Here is a 16,982-nt window from a genome sequence, read left to right on the forward strand (position 1 = left end):
CTTTGTCAAGGCGCTTTGTTTCTTCTCACACAGCTTAAAAGGTCGCGATCTGAGCGTGGCTGTGTTCACTCCAGCGCTGTCCTCCAGACAATCTCGTCCCTTCACCTGATGAAGGCCGCTTGTGTCGTGGCCGAAACGTCGTGAGAATTTTAATATTTCATTTTATTAATTTATAATTGTTATCCTCATTCTACGTGGTGGTGACTTCACCGAAAGAACCAAAGAAGATGAATCCTCGCACTCACGAATGCTTTAAACAAGTTTAACACGTAGAAGGCTTTCGCGACCAATATTATTCATAATAAAAGTTTTTTTGGGTTAGATCGCCACGTTATTTATAAATGTGTCGTAACCCTCCACCACCCGACACGGCCAATCAGCAAAAAAAGTGTCACGTTGACAAAAGACACAAAATAGTTCACTACTTTAGCCCACCGGTGTGTTGTTGAAGAGTGAATCCACAACATTTACAGTTTGAGTTGTACGACGTTGGATGTATTTACCAGCGAAACGTCGTACAACTCAAACTGTAAATGTTGTAGAGATTCACTCTTCAACAACACACCGGTGGGCTAAAGTAGTGAACTATTTTGTGTCTTATGTCAACGTGACACTTTGTTTTGCTGATTGGCCGTGTCGGGTGGTGGAGGGTTACGACACATTTATAAATAAAAACACGATCTAACCCACCAAAAACCTTTATTATGAATGCTTTAAATCGTAACCAAAAAAAAAGGATTCGAGTTTTAATAATAGGCGATTTAAAAAAAAAATGTTTAATATAATTTAGGTGGTGGTGGTGGTGGTGGTGGTTGGGGGGCCCATTCACACAACATCATTCCGATCGCCGCTGTGACGGAGAGCTAGCGGCGATCTGAACCGGCGAGACTCGGGGAAACTTGTGGAAAATAAAGACGTCTGCCTCTGCATCCTCTTCACCACGCTCGCAAACAAAGGCACGCGCACACACACACGCCATAGATACGCACGTATATATATTTATATTTACGTATTTTTTGTTTTTTACACGTCAAATATTAATAACATATTTACAGCGAGCAAAAATACTTTAATAGTTATGACCGCCCACCCCCCTGACAGAAGAAATTCACGGGCTGATCGTAGCATCAAGAAGATGGGAATTGGTGTTAGTGCAGTGTCTAACTAGCAATGTCTCACTATCCAGTGTCTAACTAGCAATGTCTCACTATCCAGTGTCTAACTAGCAGTGTCTCACTACCCAGTGTCTCACTAGCAGTGTCTAACTAGCAGTGTCTCACTACCCAGTGTCTCACTACCCAGTGTCTCACTACCCAGTGTCTCACTACCCAGTGTCTCACTAGCAGTGTCTCACTACCCAGTGTCTCACTACCCAGTGTCTCACTACCCAGTGTCTCACTACCCAGTGTCTCACTAGGAGGGAATGACCGTGGCCGAGAAGACCTGAAGTTTAGTGCGGAGCGACAGACCAGGTAGCTTCCACACAGCGTTACACAACCGATGAAAAGATATTGCCGCTCGACTGATTTGGAGTGAGACCTCTGCTGTTAAACTGGAGCCAGTCATAAGCACACTGCCCAGTTATGGGAAACTCTCCACTCTCTCCACAACTGCCCCATCACCGATTGGGAGTTGTGGGGGTGGAGTGTCCGATGGTTCAAAATACCCAGGCAGGTGCTTAGTTTTGGTGGGGCTGATGATAAGGCCCCATCTCTCCAACTCCTCCTCTGAATGAGCAGCTATTACCAAATCATCAGCATACATAACGTGGTTGAGCAATAGGGAGCCATCCTTTGACCGCACCCGGGCATCGATCAGCCTCCCATTATATCCGTACCATATGGAGATTCCCCCGGTACAGCTATTGAAGGCTTCACGAACTACGTGGTCAAAATAGATGTTAAATAATGTGGGAGCCAGAGGACATCCCTGTCGCACCCCAAGGTGTACAGGGAATGGCTCCGACTCCCGGCCACGTAGTTTTACCCGGGCCCGCTCACCATCATGAAGGTCCTTAATGATCGTGAGCAGTGGGTCAGGGACTCCAAAAGCACGAAGAACAACCCAGAGCCAAGGCCTACTGATGGTATCATAGGCCTTGACCTGGTCGATAAAGCAGAGATGTAAGTCTTGTTGGAATTCCCTACACCTCTGCTGTAGCAGACGGACAGAAAATATGGCATCTGTGCAGGACCGCCCTTTCCTGAAACCGCATTGGGGCTCCGCAAGCCTCTCCTCAGCGTGCCTGGCAAGGCGATGCTGAATAATCCTTGCCAGGACCTTTCCCGGCACACTGAGGAGTGAGATGCCCCTGTAGTTGTTACAGTCTGTGCGGTCCCCCTTCTTAAAGAGGGGGACCACCAGGGCATCCTTCCAATCCTGCGGAACCCGTCCAAGACACTAAACCACAAATAAAATACACACACACACACACACATAGACACAGACACACACAGACACACACAGACACACAGAGACACACACACAGAGACACACAGACACACACACACACACAGACACACAGACACACACACACACAGAGACACACACACAGAGACACACAGACACACACATAGACACACACACACAGACACACGCACACACATAGACACACAGACACACACACATATACACTGCTACACTACACTATACACTACTACATTACTATATCACTACCCACATCACCCATCCAGATCACTACCCACTAACCACACCGAATCAACAAAAACATCAACTAACATCACATCAACTAACATCAACTAACACAACATCAACTAACACAACATCAACTAACATCAACTAACATCAACTAACATCACATCAACTAACACAACATCAACTAACATCAACTAACACAACATCAACTAACATCAACTAACATCAACTAACATCACATCAACTAACACAACATCAACTAACATCAACTAACATCAACTAACACAACATCAACTAACCACACCACATCAGCTCCGTGAGTGAGTCAGCCCAGCTCCACCCCCAGCTCCACCCCCAGCTCCACCCCCAGCTCCACCCCCAGCTCCACTCCCAGCTCCACTCCCAGCTCCACCCAGCTCCACCCCCCCAGCTCCACCCAGCTCCACTCCCAGCTCCACTCCCAGCCCCACCCAGCTCCACCCCCCCAGCTCCACCCAGCTCCACTCCCAGCTCCACCCCAGCTCCACCCCAGCTCCACCCCAGCTCCACCCCCAGTTCCACCCAGCTCCACCCCAGCCCCACCCCAGCCCCACCCCAGCTCCACTCCCAGCTCCACCCCAGCTCTACCCCAGCTCCACCCCCGGCTCCACCCCCAGCTCCACCCCCAGCTCCACCACCACCAGGTTAAGAGACGACACAGCTCCACCCACCCCAGCTCCACCACCCACACCACCAGGTTAAGAGACGACACAGCTCCACCCACACCACCCACTCCACCAGGACCACCTTAAGACACAACACAGCTCCACCAGCACCACCCACTCCACCAGGACCACCTTAAGACACAACACAGCTCCACCAGCACCACGTTAAGACACAACACAGCTCCACCACCACGTTAAGACACAACACAGCTCCACCACCACCCAGCTCCACCAGGTTAAGACACGACACAGCTCCACGTTAAGACACAACACAGCTCCACGTTAAGACACAACACAGCTCCACGTTAAGACACAACACAGCTCCACCACCACCCCAGCTCCACCCCAGCTCCACCCCCAGCTCCACCCCAGCTCCACCCAGCACCACCACGTTAAGACACAACACAGCTCCACCACCACCCACACCACCACGTTAAGACACGACACAGCTCCACCAGCACCACGTTAAGACACGACACAGCTCCACCAGCACCACGTTAAGACACAACACAGCTCCACCCCACCCACCACCACCCCAGCTCCACCCCAGCTCCACCCCCAGCTCCACCCCAGCTCCACCCACACCACCAGGTTAAGACACAACACAGCTCCACCCACACCACCACGTTAAGACACGACACAGCTCCACGTTAAGACACAACACAGCTCCACCACGTTAAGACACAACACAGCTCCACCACCAGGTTAAGACACAACACAGCTCCTCCACCACCACCCCAGCTCCACCCCAGCTCCACCCCCAGCCCCACCCCCAGCTCCACCCACATCTCCACCACGTTAAGACACAACACAGCTCCACCCACACCACCACGTTAAGACACGACACAGCTCCACCACCACCCCAGCTCCACCCCCAGCTCCACCCCAGCTCCACCCCCAGCTCCACCCCCAGCTCCACCCACCCACACCACCACCACGTTAAGACACAACACAGCTGTCCACGTGGACGTAGAGGGCCTCGTTGTACTCCGGCTCGTAGCCCAGGCGCTGGCTGACCGCGGCCTGGCACGAGGACAGCGGCAGCTCAGCCTCCCACTCGTGGCTGAAGGGGGTCCACTTCACGTAGAGATCACTCTCGGCAGACGAGAAGAGGGCCTCCGAGAGCCCGCACGGATTCTTGCGGCTGAACGCAGCTCGCACGGAGCGGCGGAGGTCCTTGGGGGCACACGCCACCTGGTGGAGGGTGGTGGAGGGTGGTAGGGAGATGTTGACTACCTCGCCGGGGGTACACAGGAGGTCCGTGGGGTTCGATCATAGACACTGTGAGATGTTGACTACATCATAGACACTGGGAGATGTTGAATACCTCGCCTGGGGTACACAGCGAGTCCGTGAGTTAGATCATAGATACTGTGAGATGTTGACTACCTCGCCGGGTGCACAGGAGGTCCGTGGGATTGATCGCTGACACTGTGAGATGTTGACTACCTCGCCTGGTACACAGGAGGTCGTGAAAGACCCTGTGAGATGTTGACTACCTCGCTTGGTACACACGAAGTCCGTGGGTTCGATCATAGATACTGTGAGATGTTGACTACCTCGCCGGATACACAGGGAGTCCGTGAGATTGATCATAGATACTGTGAGATGTTGACTACCTCGCCTGGTCTACAGGAGGTCGTGGGTTAGATCATAGATACTGTGAGATGTTGACTACATCATAGACACTGTGAGATGTTGACTACCTCGCCGAGTACACAGGGAGTCCGTGGGTTGGATCGCTGACACTGGGAGATGTTGACAACATCATAGACACTGTGAGATGTTGACTACCTCGCCTGGTACACAGGGAGTCCGTGGGATCGATCGCTGACACTGTGAGATGTTGACTACCTCGCTGGGTACACAGGGAGTCCGTGGGATCGATCACTGACACTGTGAGATGTTGACTACCTCGCTGGGTACACAGGGAGTCCGTGGGATCGATCACTGACACTGTGAGATGTTGACTACCTCGCTGGGTACACAGGGAGTCCGTGGGATCGATCACTGACACTGTGAGATGTTGACAACATCATAGACACTGTGAGATGTTGACTACCTCGCCTGGTACACAGGGAGTCCGTGGGATCGATCGCTGACACTGTGAGATGTTGACTACCTCGCCGGGGTACACAGGGAGTCCGTGGGATCGATCACTGACACTGTGAGATGTTGACTACCTCGCTGGGTACACAGGGAGTCCGTGGGATCGATCACTGACACTGTGAGATGTTGACAACATCATAGACACTGTGAGATGTTGACTACCTCGCCTGGTACACAGGGAGTCCGTGGGATCGATCGCTGACACTGTGAGATGTTGACTACCTCGCCGGGGTACACAGGGAGTCCGTGGGATCGATCGCTGACACTGGGAGATGTTGACAACATCATAGACACTGTGAGATGTTGACTACCTCGCTGGGTACACAGGGAGTCCGTGGGATCGATCGCTGACACTGTGAGATGTTGACTACATCATAGACACTGTGACATGTTGACTACCTCTCCGCGTACACAGGAGGTCCGTGGGTTTGATCGCTGACACTGTGAGATGTTGACTACCTCGCCGGGTGCACAGGAGGTCCGTGGGATCGATCATAGATACTGTGAGATGTTGACTACCTCGCCTGGCCTACAGGAGGTCGTGGGTTAGATCATAGATACTGTGAGATGTTGACTACATCATAGACACTGTGAGATGTTGACTACCTCGCCAGGTACACCGGAAGTCCGTGGGATTGATCATAGATACTGTGAGATGTTGACTACCTCGCCTGGTCTACAGGAGGTCGTGGGTTAGATCATAGATACTGTGAGATGTTGACTACATCATAGACACTGTGAGATGTTGACTACCTCGCTGGGTATACAGGAGGTCCGTGGGATCGATCGCTGACACTGGGAGATGTTGACTACATCATAGACACTGTGAGATGTTGACTACCTCGCCGGGTACACAGGGAGTCCGTGGGATCGATCGCTGACACTGTGAGATGTTGACTACCTCGCCGGGGTCCACAGGGAGTCCGTGGGTTCGATCGCTAACACTGTGAGATGTTGACTACCTCGCCGGGTACACAGGGAGTCCGTTGGATCGATCGCTGACACTGGGAGATGTTGACTACATCATAGACACTGTGAGATGTTGACTACCTCGCTGGGTACACAGGAGGTCGTGAAAGACCCTGTGAGATGTTGACTACCTCGCCTGGTGCACAGGAGGTCCGTGGGATTGATCGCTGACACTGTGAGATGTTGACTACCTCGCCTGGTACACAGGGAGTCCGTGGGATCGATCACTGACACTGTGAGATGTTGACTACATCATAGACACTGTGAGATGTTGACTACCTCGCCGGGTACACAGGGAGACCGTTGGATCGATCGCTAACACTGTGAGATGTTGACTACCTCGCCTGGTTCACAGGAGGTCGTGAAAGACCCTGTGAGATGTTGACTACCTCGCTTGGTACACACGAAGTCCGTGGGTTCGATCATAGATACTGTGAGATGTTGACTACCTCGCCGGATACACAGGGAGTCCGTGAGATTGATCATAGATACTGTGAGATGTTGACTACCTCGCCTGGTCTACAGGAGGTCGTGGGTTAGATCATAGATACTGTGAGATGTTGACTACATCATAGACACTGTGAGATGTTGACTACCTCGCCGGGTACACAGGAGGTCGTGGGTTAGATCATAGATACTGTGAGATGTTGACTACCTCGCCAGGTACACAGGGAGTCCGTGGGATTGATCATAGATACTGGGAGATGTTGACTACCTCGCCGGGTACACAGGGAGTCCGTGGGATCGATCATAGACCCTGTGAGATGTTGACTACCTCGCCTGGTATACAGGAAGTCCGTGGGTTAGATCATAGATACTGTGAGATGTTGAATACCTCGCCGGGGTACACAGGAGGTCCGTGGGATCGATCATAGATACTGTGAGATGTTGACTACCTCGCCGAGTACACAGGGAGTCCGTGGGATCGATCGCTGACACTGTGAGATGTTGACTACATCATAGACACTGTGAGATGTTGACTACCTCTCCGGGTACACAGGAGGTCCGTGGGTTTGATCGCTGACACTGTGAGATGTTGACTACCTCGCCGGGTACACAGGAAGTCCGTGGGATTGATCATAGATACTGTGAGATGTTGACTACCTCGCCTGGTCTACAGGAGGTCGTGGGTTAGATCATAGATACTGTGAGATGTTGACTACATCATAGACACTGTGAGATGTTGACTACCTCGCCAGGTACACAGGAAGTCCGTGAGGTCCATCATAGATACTGTGAGATGTTGACTACCTCGCCAGGTACACAGGGAGTCCGTGAGTTCCATCATAGATACTGTGAGATGTTGACTACCTCGCCGGATACACAGGGAGTCCGTGAGTTCCATCATAGACACTGTGAGATGTTGACTACCTCGCCGGGTACACAGGAGGTCCTTGGGAATGATCGCTGACACTGGGAGATGTTGACTACCTCGCCGGGTACACAGGGAGTCCGTGGGATTGATCATAGACCCTGTGAGATGTTGAATACCTCGCCTGGTACACAGGAGGTCCGTGGGATCGATCACAGACCCTGTGAGATGTTGACTACCTCGCCTGGTTCACAGGAGGTCGTGAAAGACCCTGTGAGATGTTGACTACCTCGCCAGGTACACAGGAGGTCCGTGGGATCGATCGCTGACGCTGTGAGATGTTGACTACCTCGCCTGGTGCACAGGAGGTCCGTGGGTTCGATCGCTGACGCTGTGAGATGTTGACTACCTCGCCTGGCCTACAGGAGGTCGTGGGTTAGATCACAGACCCTGTGAGATGTTGACCACCTCGCCTGGTACACAGGAGGTCGTGGGTTAGATCACAGACCCTGTGAGATATTGACTACCTTGCCTGATACACAGGAGGTCGTGAGTTAGATCACAGACCCTGTGAGATGTTGACCACCTCGCCTGGTACACAGGAGGTCGTGGGTTCGATCACAGACACCGTGAGATGTTGACTACCTCGCCTGGTCTACAGGAGATCGTGGGTTCGATCACAGACCCTGTGAGATGTTGACTACCTCGCCTGGTACACAGGAGGTCGTGAAAGACCCTGTGAGATGTTGACTACCTCGCTAGGTATACAGGAGGTCGGTGGGTTCGATCGCTGACACTGTGAGATGTTGAATACCTCGCCTGGTTCACAGGAGGTCGTGAAAGACCCTGTGAGATGTTGACTATCTCGCCAGGTACACAGGGAGTCCGTGGGATCGATCGCTGACACTGTGAGATGTTCACTACCTCGCCAGGTACACAGGAAGTCCGTGGGTTCGATTGCTACCTTGCCTGGTGTACAGGAGGTCGTGAGTTTGATCATAGACACTGTGAGATGTTGACTACCTCGCCCGGTACACAGGAGGTCGTGGGTTCGATCACAGACCCTGTGAGATGTTGACTACCTCGCCTGGTACACAGGAGGTCGTGGGTTCGATCACAGACCCTGTGAGATGTTGACTACCTCGCCTGGTACACAGGAAATCCGTGGGATCGATCGCTGACCCTGTGAGATGTTGACTACCTCGCCTGGTACACAGGAGGTCGTGGGTTCGATCGCTAACACTGTGAGATGTTTACTACCTCGCCTGGTCTGCAGGAGGTCCGTGGGTTCGATGCCGTGAGCTTGTGAGATGTTGACTACATCGCCTGGTCTACAGGAGGTCGTGGGTTCGATCACAGACCCTGTGAAATGTTCACTACCTCGCCAGGTACACAGGAGGTTGTGGTATAGATCGCTAACACTGTGAGATGTTGACTACCTCGCCTGGTATACAGGAAGTCGTAGGTTCGATCGCTAACACTGTGAGATGTTGACTACCTCGCCTGGTACACAGGAAGTCGTGGGATTGATCACAGACCCTGTGAGATGTTGACTACCTCGCCTGGTATACAGGAGGTCGTGGGTTCGATCCCAGACCCTGTGAGATGTTGAATACCTCGCCTGGCCTACAGGAGGTCGTGAGTTCGACCCATAGACTCATCATCACACAGAGACCCGTAGTCTCATCATCCAGAGACCCATAGACTCACCACACAGAGACCCATAGACTCAAAACACAGAGATCCACCACACCACCACACCACCATCCCTGCCACACCACCACCACCACACCGCCACACACACACACAGACCCACCACAACAAAAACACAAACACACAGACACACACACATAGACACACAGACAAACAACAACAACCGCCATTCGCCACAAAGTGACGGTGACGTCACCACGACGCTTGTGCCAGGCTATGTGCACCTTGAGGCCACGTGAAGTGTCGAACGCCCGCTGGCAGGAAATCACGGGGCAGACCCAGGTGCCACGGGTCGACTGACTGAGATGACTGGCTGATGCACCACCTGTGCCCCCTACTGTGCCAACCTGCTGTGCTTTAGCCACCCGGCGCTCTGCTCATTGTTGTGAGTGTCGCTCCTCCGCCCTCCGTTGTTGTTGGATGGTGACTGCCTCCAACTGCCCAGTAGCGTCCTTCACGAGCCTCCTCCACAGAGGCCGATCTTGACACTGCTGTTACCAGTCATCGGCAAGTCCACTCAGCTCCACGTCCTCCTGTACCACATCACTCCATCTCTTCTCTAGCCCGTGCCGCGCCCGTTTAGCCCCCTCGATCCGGCCGAACAAAAGCTGTTTTGGCATGCGGTGGCTGGGCATGCGGGCTACATGACCCAGCCATCGCAGCCTTGCCTGCCGGAGGAGCTCACCGATGGGACCTTGCCCAAATCTTTCAAGGATTTGTGAGCTCCTCACACAATCCAGCCTGGTTAAACCAAGAATGGATCGTAGTCAGGCTAGCCTAATGTAGGGAGGGAATGACCGTGGCCGAGACGACCTGAAGCTTAGTGTGGAGCAAAAGACCAGGTAGCTTCCACACACCGTTACACAACCGATGAAAATATATTGCCGCTCGACTGATTCGGAGTGAGACCTCTGCTGTTAAACTGGAGCCGGTCATAAGCACACTGCCCAGGTATGGGAAACTCTCCACTCTCTCCACAACTGCCCCATCACCGATTGGGAGGTGTGGAGGTGGAGTGTCCGATGGTACAAAATATCCAGGCAGGTGCTTAGTTTTGGTGGGGCTGATGGTAAGGCCCCACCTCTAAGTGGCACGCTCCAGTCTCAGCAGCTGCGTCTCCAACTCCTCCTCTGACTGAGCAGCTATTACCAAATCATCGGCATACATAACGTGGTTGACCAATAGGGAGCCATCCCTTGACCGCACCCGGGCATCGATCAGCCTCCCATTATATCTGTACCATATGGAGATTCCCCCGGTACAGCTATTGAAGGCTTCACGAACTACGTGGTAAAAATAGATGTTAAATAATGTGGGAGCCAGAGGACATCCCTGTCGCACCCCAAGGTGTACAGAGAATGGCTCTGACTCCCGGCCACGTAGTTTTACCAGGGCCTGCTCACCATCATGAAGGTCCTTAATGATCGTTAGCAGAGGGTCAGGGACTCCAAAAGCACGAAGAACATTCCAGAGCCTAAGGCCTACTGATGGTTTCATAGGCCTTGACCAGGTCAATAAAGCAGAGATGTAGGTCTTGCTGGAATTCCCTACACCTCTGCTGTAGCATACGGACAGAAAATATGGCATCTGTGCAGGACCGCCCTTTCCTGAAACCGCATTGGGGCTCCGCAAGCCTCTCCTCAGCGTGCCTGGCAAGGCGATGATGAATAATCCTTGCCAGCACCTTTCCCGACACACTGAGGAGTGAGATGCCCCTGTAGTTGTTACAGTCTGTGCGGTCCCCCTTCTCAAAGAGGGGGACCACTAGGGCATCGTTCCAATCCTGCGGAACCCGTCCAGTGGTCCAGACTGTTGTTATGTTGTCATATAGGGCAGTCTGTACACAAACGGCACCCTCCCTCAGCATTTCGCTTGGGAGATCATCTCTGCCCGCTGTCTTTCCTGGTCTCAGACTCCGGATCACCTTCAGTACATCCTCAACAGATGGCACCTCAGCCAGCCACTCACAGGGGGTGACTTCTTCCAATATTTGAGGCACCGCAGCCTCAGCAGGGTCATCCTCACTTTGTGCCACGATGTTTTCCTGGCTGAGGGATTTTCCCTCCCCCAGGACCTCACAGAAATGCTCAGCAAATCTGCAAACCTATTCGTGGGGGTCGGAGATTGGATCACCATTTTTTCCCCTAATGATGGTAATAGGTGTGGTGCTGCAGGTTACCTTTTTGATGGAGTTAAATAGAGATTTGTGATCATGGGCCACTGAGGCAGACTCCATCTCCTCAGCAACCCGCGACCCCCACCTATCCTTGCAGCACCTCACGGCTCTCCGATCCTCTGAGCGAAGGCTGTGGTAAGCCTCCTCATTCTCTGACGTGGGATTCTGTAGCCGATGAGAGTGGGCCTGTCGCTTCTTCTCAACTATGCTGAAGACCTCTTCTGTCATCAGATAACTGAGACCAGGCCACTTTAGGTTGGAATGGGGTCCTGGGTGTACACCCACCACCGGAGTGGAAGAATGGTAGGCGCATCTTACAGATGACTAGTCGATGGTCAGAGGGCAGATCAGCTCCACGGTAGGTCCTGGTGTCAAGGACATGGGCTCGCATCCGCTGTTCCGTCACTATGTAGTCCAGCAGATGTTCTTGCTTGGACCCGGCATGCATCCATGATGTTGTGTGGATGTGCCAATGCCAGAATAGTGTGTTGGTAATTACAAGCCCATGGGCTGCACAAAAATCTAGGAGCCTCCTACCATTGTTATTGAGCTGATCTGGCCCATGCTCTCCAATCACTCCAGACCAGGTGCCAGCATCATGACCAACTCGGGCATTGAAGTCACCCAACAAGATGACTCTATCCCGAGGTGCCACTTTAGCCAGCACCTGTGACAGGAGGTCATAGCAGGCATCTGACTCATCGGCTTTGCCTGCATCCCTCCACGGATGTTCGTCTTCGGTGGGGGCATAAGTAACCATGACCACCACTCCTCTCCTCCGGTTGATGGGAAGGCGAGCCCAAAGTAGCCTGGGGCTCACAGCTTCCCACACCTCACAGCCACGCTCCCACGCCCCCTTCATTCTTTTGTTCAAATGAAGAGCCACACCCTGCTGTTTGTTAGTCTGCTGCCCCGAGTAGAGGACTGTCCACCCCTCATGGTGGCAGGAGCCAGAACCGGTCTACCGGACCTCCTGAATGCCGCATAGATCCAGGCGGTACCGGTCCAGCTCCCGACAGAGGAGTGGCAGCCTCTCCTCCGCGGTGAGCGTTCGAACATTCCACGTGGCCACCCGTAGTGGCTTTTCGTTGTTTCTGGAGGAGCCCCAGGGTAGAGATTTAATCTCCTGGCTCCGACAATTGGGGTTTGGCCAGGAGACGTCATAGACGCCTGTCCTCCCAGGGACTCCGGCACAAGCTTATTAGTTACATATTTTAGTCGTGGTTTAGTAGTAAATTATTGAAGGTGGAGGGGTTACCAGCCCCTCGCACCCGTCCAGAGCCCCCGTTTAGCCCCTGTGGTGGTCACAGACGCCATGAGGGGAGGAGCCAATCAAAATTGGACCTCCCCCCACAGCATTGTCCACGACAGAGTTGCCCGTCTGGCTCGCGAGGAGGTAGGGGGTTGTTTTTCCCACCACACCACACACACAGAGACCCACCACACCACCACACACACACAGAGACCCACACACACACAGAGACACACACACACAGACCCACACACACACAGACCCACAGACCTACCACACCACCACACTACACACACCACACACACACACCACACACACCACACACACCACACTACACCACACACACCACTACACAACACACACCACACACACCACACACCACACCACACACCACCACACACACACCACTACACCACACAACACACACACACCGCACAGTGACCCACACTACACCACACACCACACACTACACACCACACAACACACACACACACCACACAGTGACCCACACTACACTACACACCATACACACCACACACCACACACCACACACACTATATCACACACACCACACACACCACACAGTGACCCACACTACACTACACCACACTACACCACACACCACACACACACACACAGTGACCCACACCACACACACTACACCACACACACACTACACCACACCACACACCACACTACACCACACACCACACTACACCACACCACACACCACACACTACACCACACACACACCCACACACACTACACTACACCACACCACACACACCACACACACACCACACAGTGACCCACACACACCACACACACACCACTACACACCACACACCACACACACCACACACCACACTACACCACACACCACACTACACCACACCACACACCACACACTACACCACACACACACCCACACACACTACACTACACCACACCACACACACCACACACACACCACACAGTGACCCACACACACCACACACACACCACTACACACCACACACCACACACACCACACACCACACTACACCACACACCACACTACACCACACCACACACCACACACTACACCACACACACACCCACACACACTACACTACACCACACCACACACACCACACACACACCACACAGTGACCCACACACACCACACACACTACACCACACACACACTACACCACACTACACCACACACACCACACCACACACTACACACTACACCACACTATACACACCACACACTACACCACACACACCACACCACACACTACACACTACACCACACTATACACCACACACACTACACACCACACTACACACCACACACACACACCACACACAGAGACCCACACACCATACACACACCACACAGTGACACACACTACACACACACATAGACCCACACACACCACACACACCACACACACACATAGACCCACACTACACACACACACTACACACACACATAGACCCACACCACACACTACACACACCACCCACACCACACACCACCACACACACCACACAGAGACCTGCAGGTAGACGATTTCCTGTGCGTGCCTCGAGGGCGCTGGCCCCTGCGACGATGAGAGGCGTCGAGAGGTTCGGCCACCGCCGGAGGCTGATGAGTAGGACGACTCCTCTGGGCACGAGGAGGATGAGCCTGAGGATGAGCAGGAGGATGAGCCTGAGGATGAGCCTGAGGATGAGCAGGACGACTCCTCAGGGCACGAGTCGGAGGAGGACCCCGAGCCGTGCCCACGAGACCGGCGGCCAACAGCATAGAGGCCCGGAGCATCGGGCACCGTCACCGCGTTGGCTCGGACAGCGGCACGGTACCAGGGGCGGTCCACGAGACGCTGGGCCAGCTCCAGCGCTGGGCGGGGTTAGGGGGGGTTAGGGGTTAGGGGTTAGGGGTTAGGGGTTAGGGCGTGGTTTAGAGGGGGCGTGGTGGTGGTGTGGGTGGTGTATAGTGTAGTAGTGTATAGTGTAGTGTAGTGTATAGTGTAGTAGTGTATAGTGTAGTAGTGTATAGTGTGTAGTGTATAGTGTAGTAGTGTATAGTGTAGTAGTGTATAGTGTAGTGTATAGTGTAGTGTATAGTGTAGTAGTGTATAGTGTAGTAGTGTATAGTGTAGTGTAGTAGTGTAGTAGTGTATTAGTGTATAGTGTAGTAGTGTATAGTGTGTAGTGTATAGTGTAGTAGTGTATAGTGTATAATGTAGTGTATAGTGTAGTGTATAGTGTAGTGTATAGTGTAGTAGTGTATAGTGTAGTAGTGTATAGTGTAGTGTAGTAGTGTAGTAGTGTATTAGTGTATAGTGTAGTAGTGTATAGTGTAGTAGTGTAGTAGTGTATAGTGTAGTAGTGTATAGTGTAGTAGTGTATAGTGTAGTGTAGTAGTGTATAGTGTAGTAGTGTATAGTGTAGTAGTGTATAGTGTAGTAGTGTATAGTGTAGTAGTGTATAGTGTAGTAGTGTATAGTGTATAGTGTAGTGTAGTAGTGTATAGTGTAGTAGTGTATAGTGTAGTAGTGTATAGTGTAGTAGTGTATAGTGTAGTAGTGTATAGTGTAGTAGTGTATAGTGTAGTAGTGTATAGTGTAGTAGTGTATAGTGTAGTAGTGTATAGTGTAGTAGTGTATAGTGTAGTAGTGTATAGTGTAGTAGTGTATAGTGTAGTAGTGTATAGTGTAGTGTATAGTGTAGTAGTGTATAGTGTAGTAGTGTATAGTGTAGTAGTGTATAGTGTAGTAGTGTATAGTTTAGTAGTGTAGTAGTGTATAGTGTAGTAGTGTATAGTGTAGTAGTGTATAGTGTAGTAGTGTATAGTGTAGTGTAGTAGTGTAGTGTATAGTATAGTGTATAGTGTAGTAGTGTATAGTGTAGTAGTGTATAGTGTAGTAGTGTATAGTGTAGTAGTGTATAGTGTAGTAGTGTATAGTGTAGTAGTGTATAGTGTAGTGTATAGTGTAGTAGTGTATAGTGTAGTAGTGTATAGTGTAGTAGTGTATAGTGTAGTAGTGTATAGTGTAGTGTATAGTGTAGTAGTGTATAGTGTAGTAGTGTATAGTGTAGTAGTGTATAGTGTAGTGTATAGTGTAGTAGTGTATAGTGTAGTAGTGTAGTAGTGTATAGTGTAGTAGTGTATAGTGTAGTGTATAGTGTAGTAGTGTATAGTGTAGTAGTGTATAGTGTAGTAGTGTAGTGTAGTAGTGTATAGTGTAGTAGTGTATAGTGTAGTAGTGTATAGTGTAGTAGTGTATAGTGTAGTAGTGTATAGTGTAGTGTATAGTGTAGTAGTGTATAGTGTAGTAGTGTATAGTGTAGTAGTGTATAGTGTAGTAGTGTATAGTGTAGTAGTGTATAGTGTAGTAGTGTATAGTGTAGTAGTGTATAGTGTAGTAGTGTATAGTGTAGTAGTGTATAGTGTAGTAGTGTATAGTGTAGTAGTGTATAGTGTAGTAGTGTATAGTGTAGTAGTGTATAGTGTAGTAGTGTTTAGTGTAGTAGTGTATAGTGTAGTAGTGTATAGTGTAGTAGTGTATAGTGTAGTAGTGTATAGTGTAGTAGTGTATAGTGTAGTAGTGTATAGTGTAGTAGTGTATAGTGTAGTAGTGTATAGTGTAGTAGTGTATAGTGTAGTAGTGTATAGTGTAGTAGTGTATAGTGTAGTAGTGTATAGTGTAGTAGTGTATAGTGTAGTAGTGTATAGTGTAGTAGTGTACAGTGTAGTAGTGTATAGTGTAGTAGTGTATAGTGTAGTAACCCCTCCACCTTCAATTAATTACCACGAAACCACGAGTCAAACTGAAATATCTAACTAATAAGCTTGTGCCGGAGGCCCCGGGGGGAGGGACAGGCGCCAGGAGATTGAATCTCTACCCTCGGGGCTCCTCCAGAAACAACGAAAAGCCACTTCGTGTGGCCACGTGGAATGTTCGAACGCTCACTGCGGAGGAGAGGCTGCCACTCCTCTGTCGGGAGCTGGACCTGTACCGCCTGGATCTCTGTGGCATTCAGGAGGTCCGGTGGACCGGTTCTGGCTCCTGCCACCATGAGGGGTGGACAGTCCTC

At 51.4% G+C, this 16,982-nt stretch overlaps 1 protein-coding gene across 1 annotated transcript in view; it reads right to left on the minus strand.

Annotated features, from left to right (window-relative positions):
- Window positions 1-4,286: 4,286 nt before the first annotated feature.
- Window positions 4,287-16,982, minus strand: part of LOC116958748 (uncharacterized) — a 31,224-nt gene continuing 18,528 nt past the window's right edge. The window contains exons 5-6 of the mRNA XM_076063858.1: window positions 14,438-14,781; window positions 4,287-4,553 (exon numbers count right to left, since the gene is read on the minus strand). Of these exons, the coding sequence (XP_075919973.1) occupies window positions 4,299-4,553; window positions 14,438-14,781 (599 nt within the window). The 3' untranslated portion in view covers window positions 4,287-4,298. The remainder of the gene's footprint in view (window positions 4,554-14,437; window positions 14,782-16,982) is intronic.

The sequence above is a fragment of the Petromyzon marinus genome, unplaced genomic scaffold, assembly GCF_048934315.1.
Source record: "Petromyzon marinus isolate PM22_M1 ecotype Great Lakes invasive population unplaced genomic scaffold, UKy_Petmar_22M1.pri1.0 PM_Scaffold_216, whole genome shotgun sequence".
Lineage (NCBI taxonomy): Eukaryota > Metazoa > Chordata > Hyperoartia > Petromyzontiformes > Petromyzontidae > Petromyzon > Petromyzon marinus.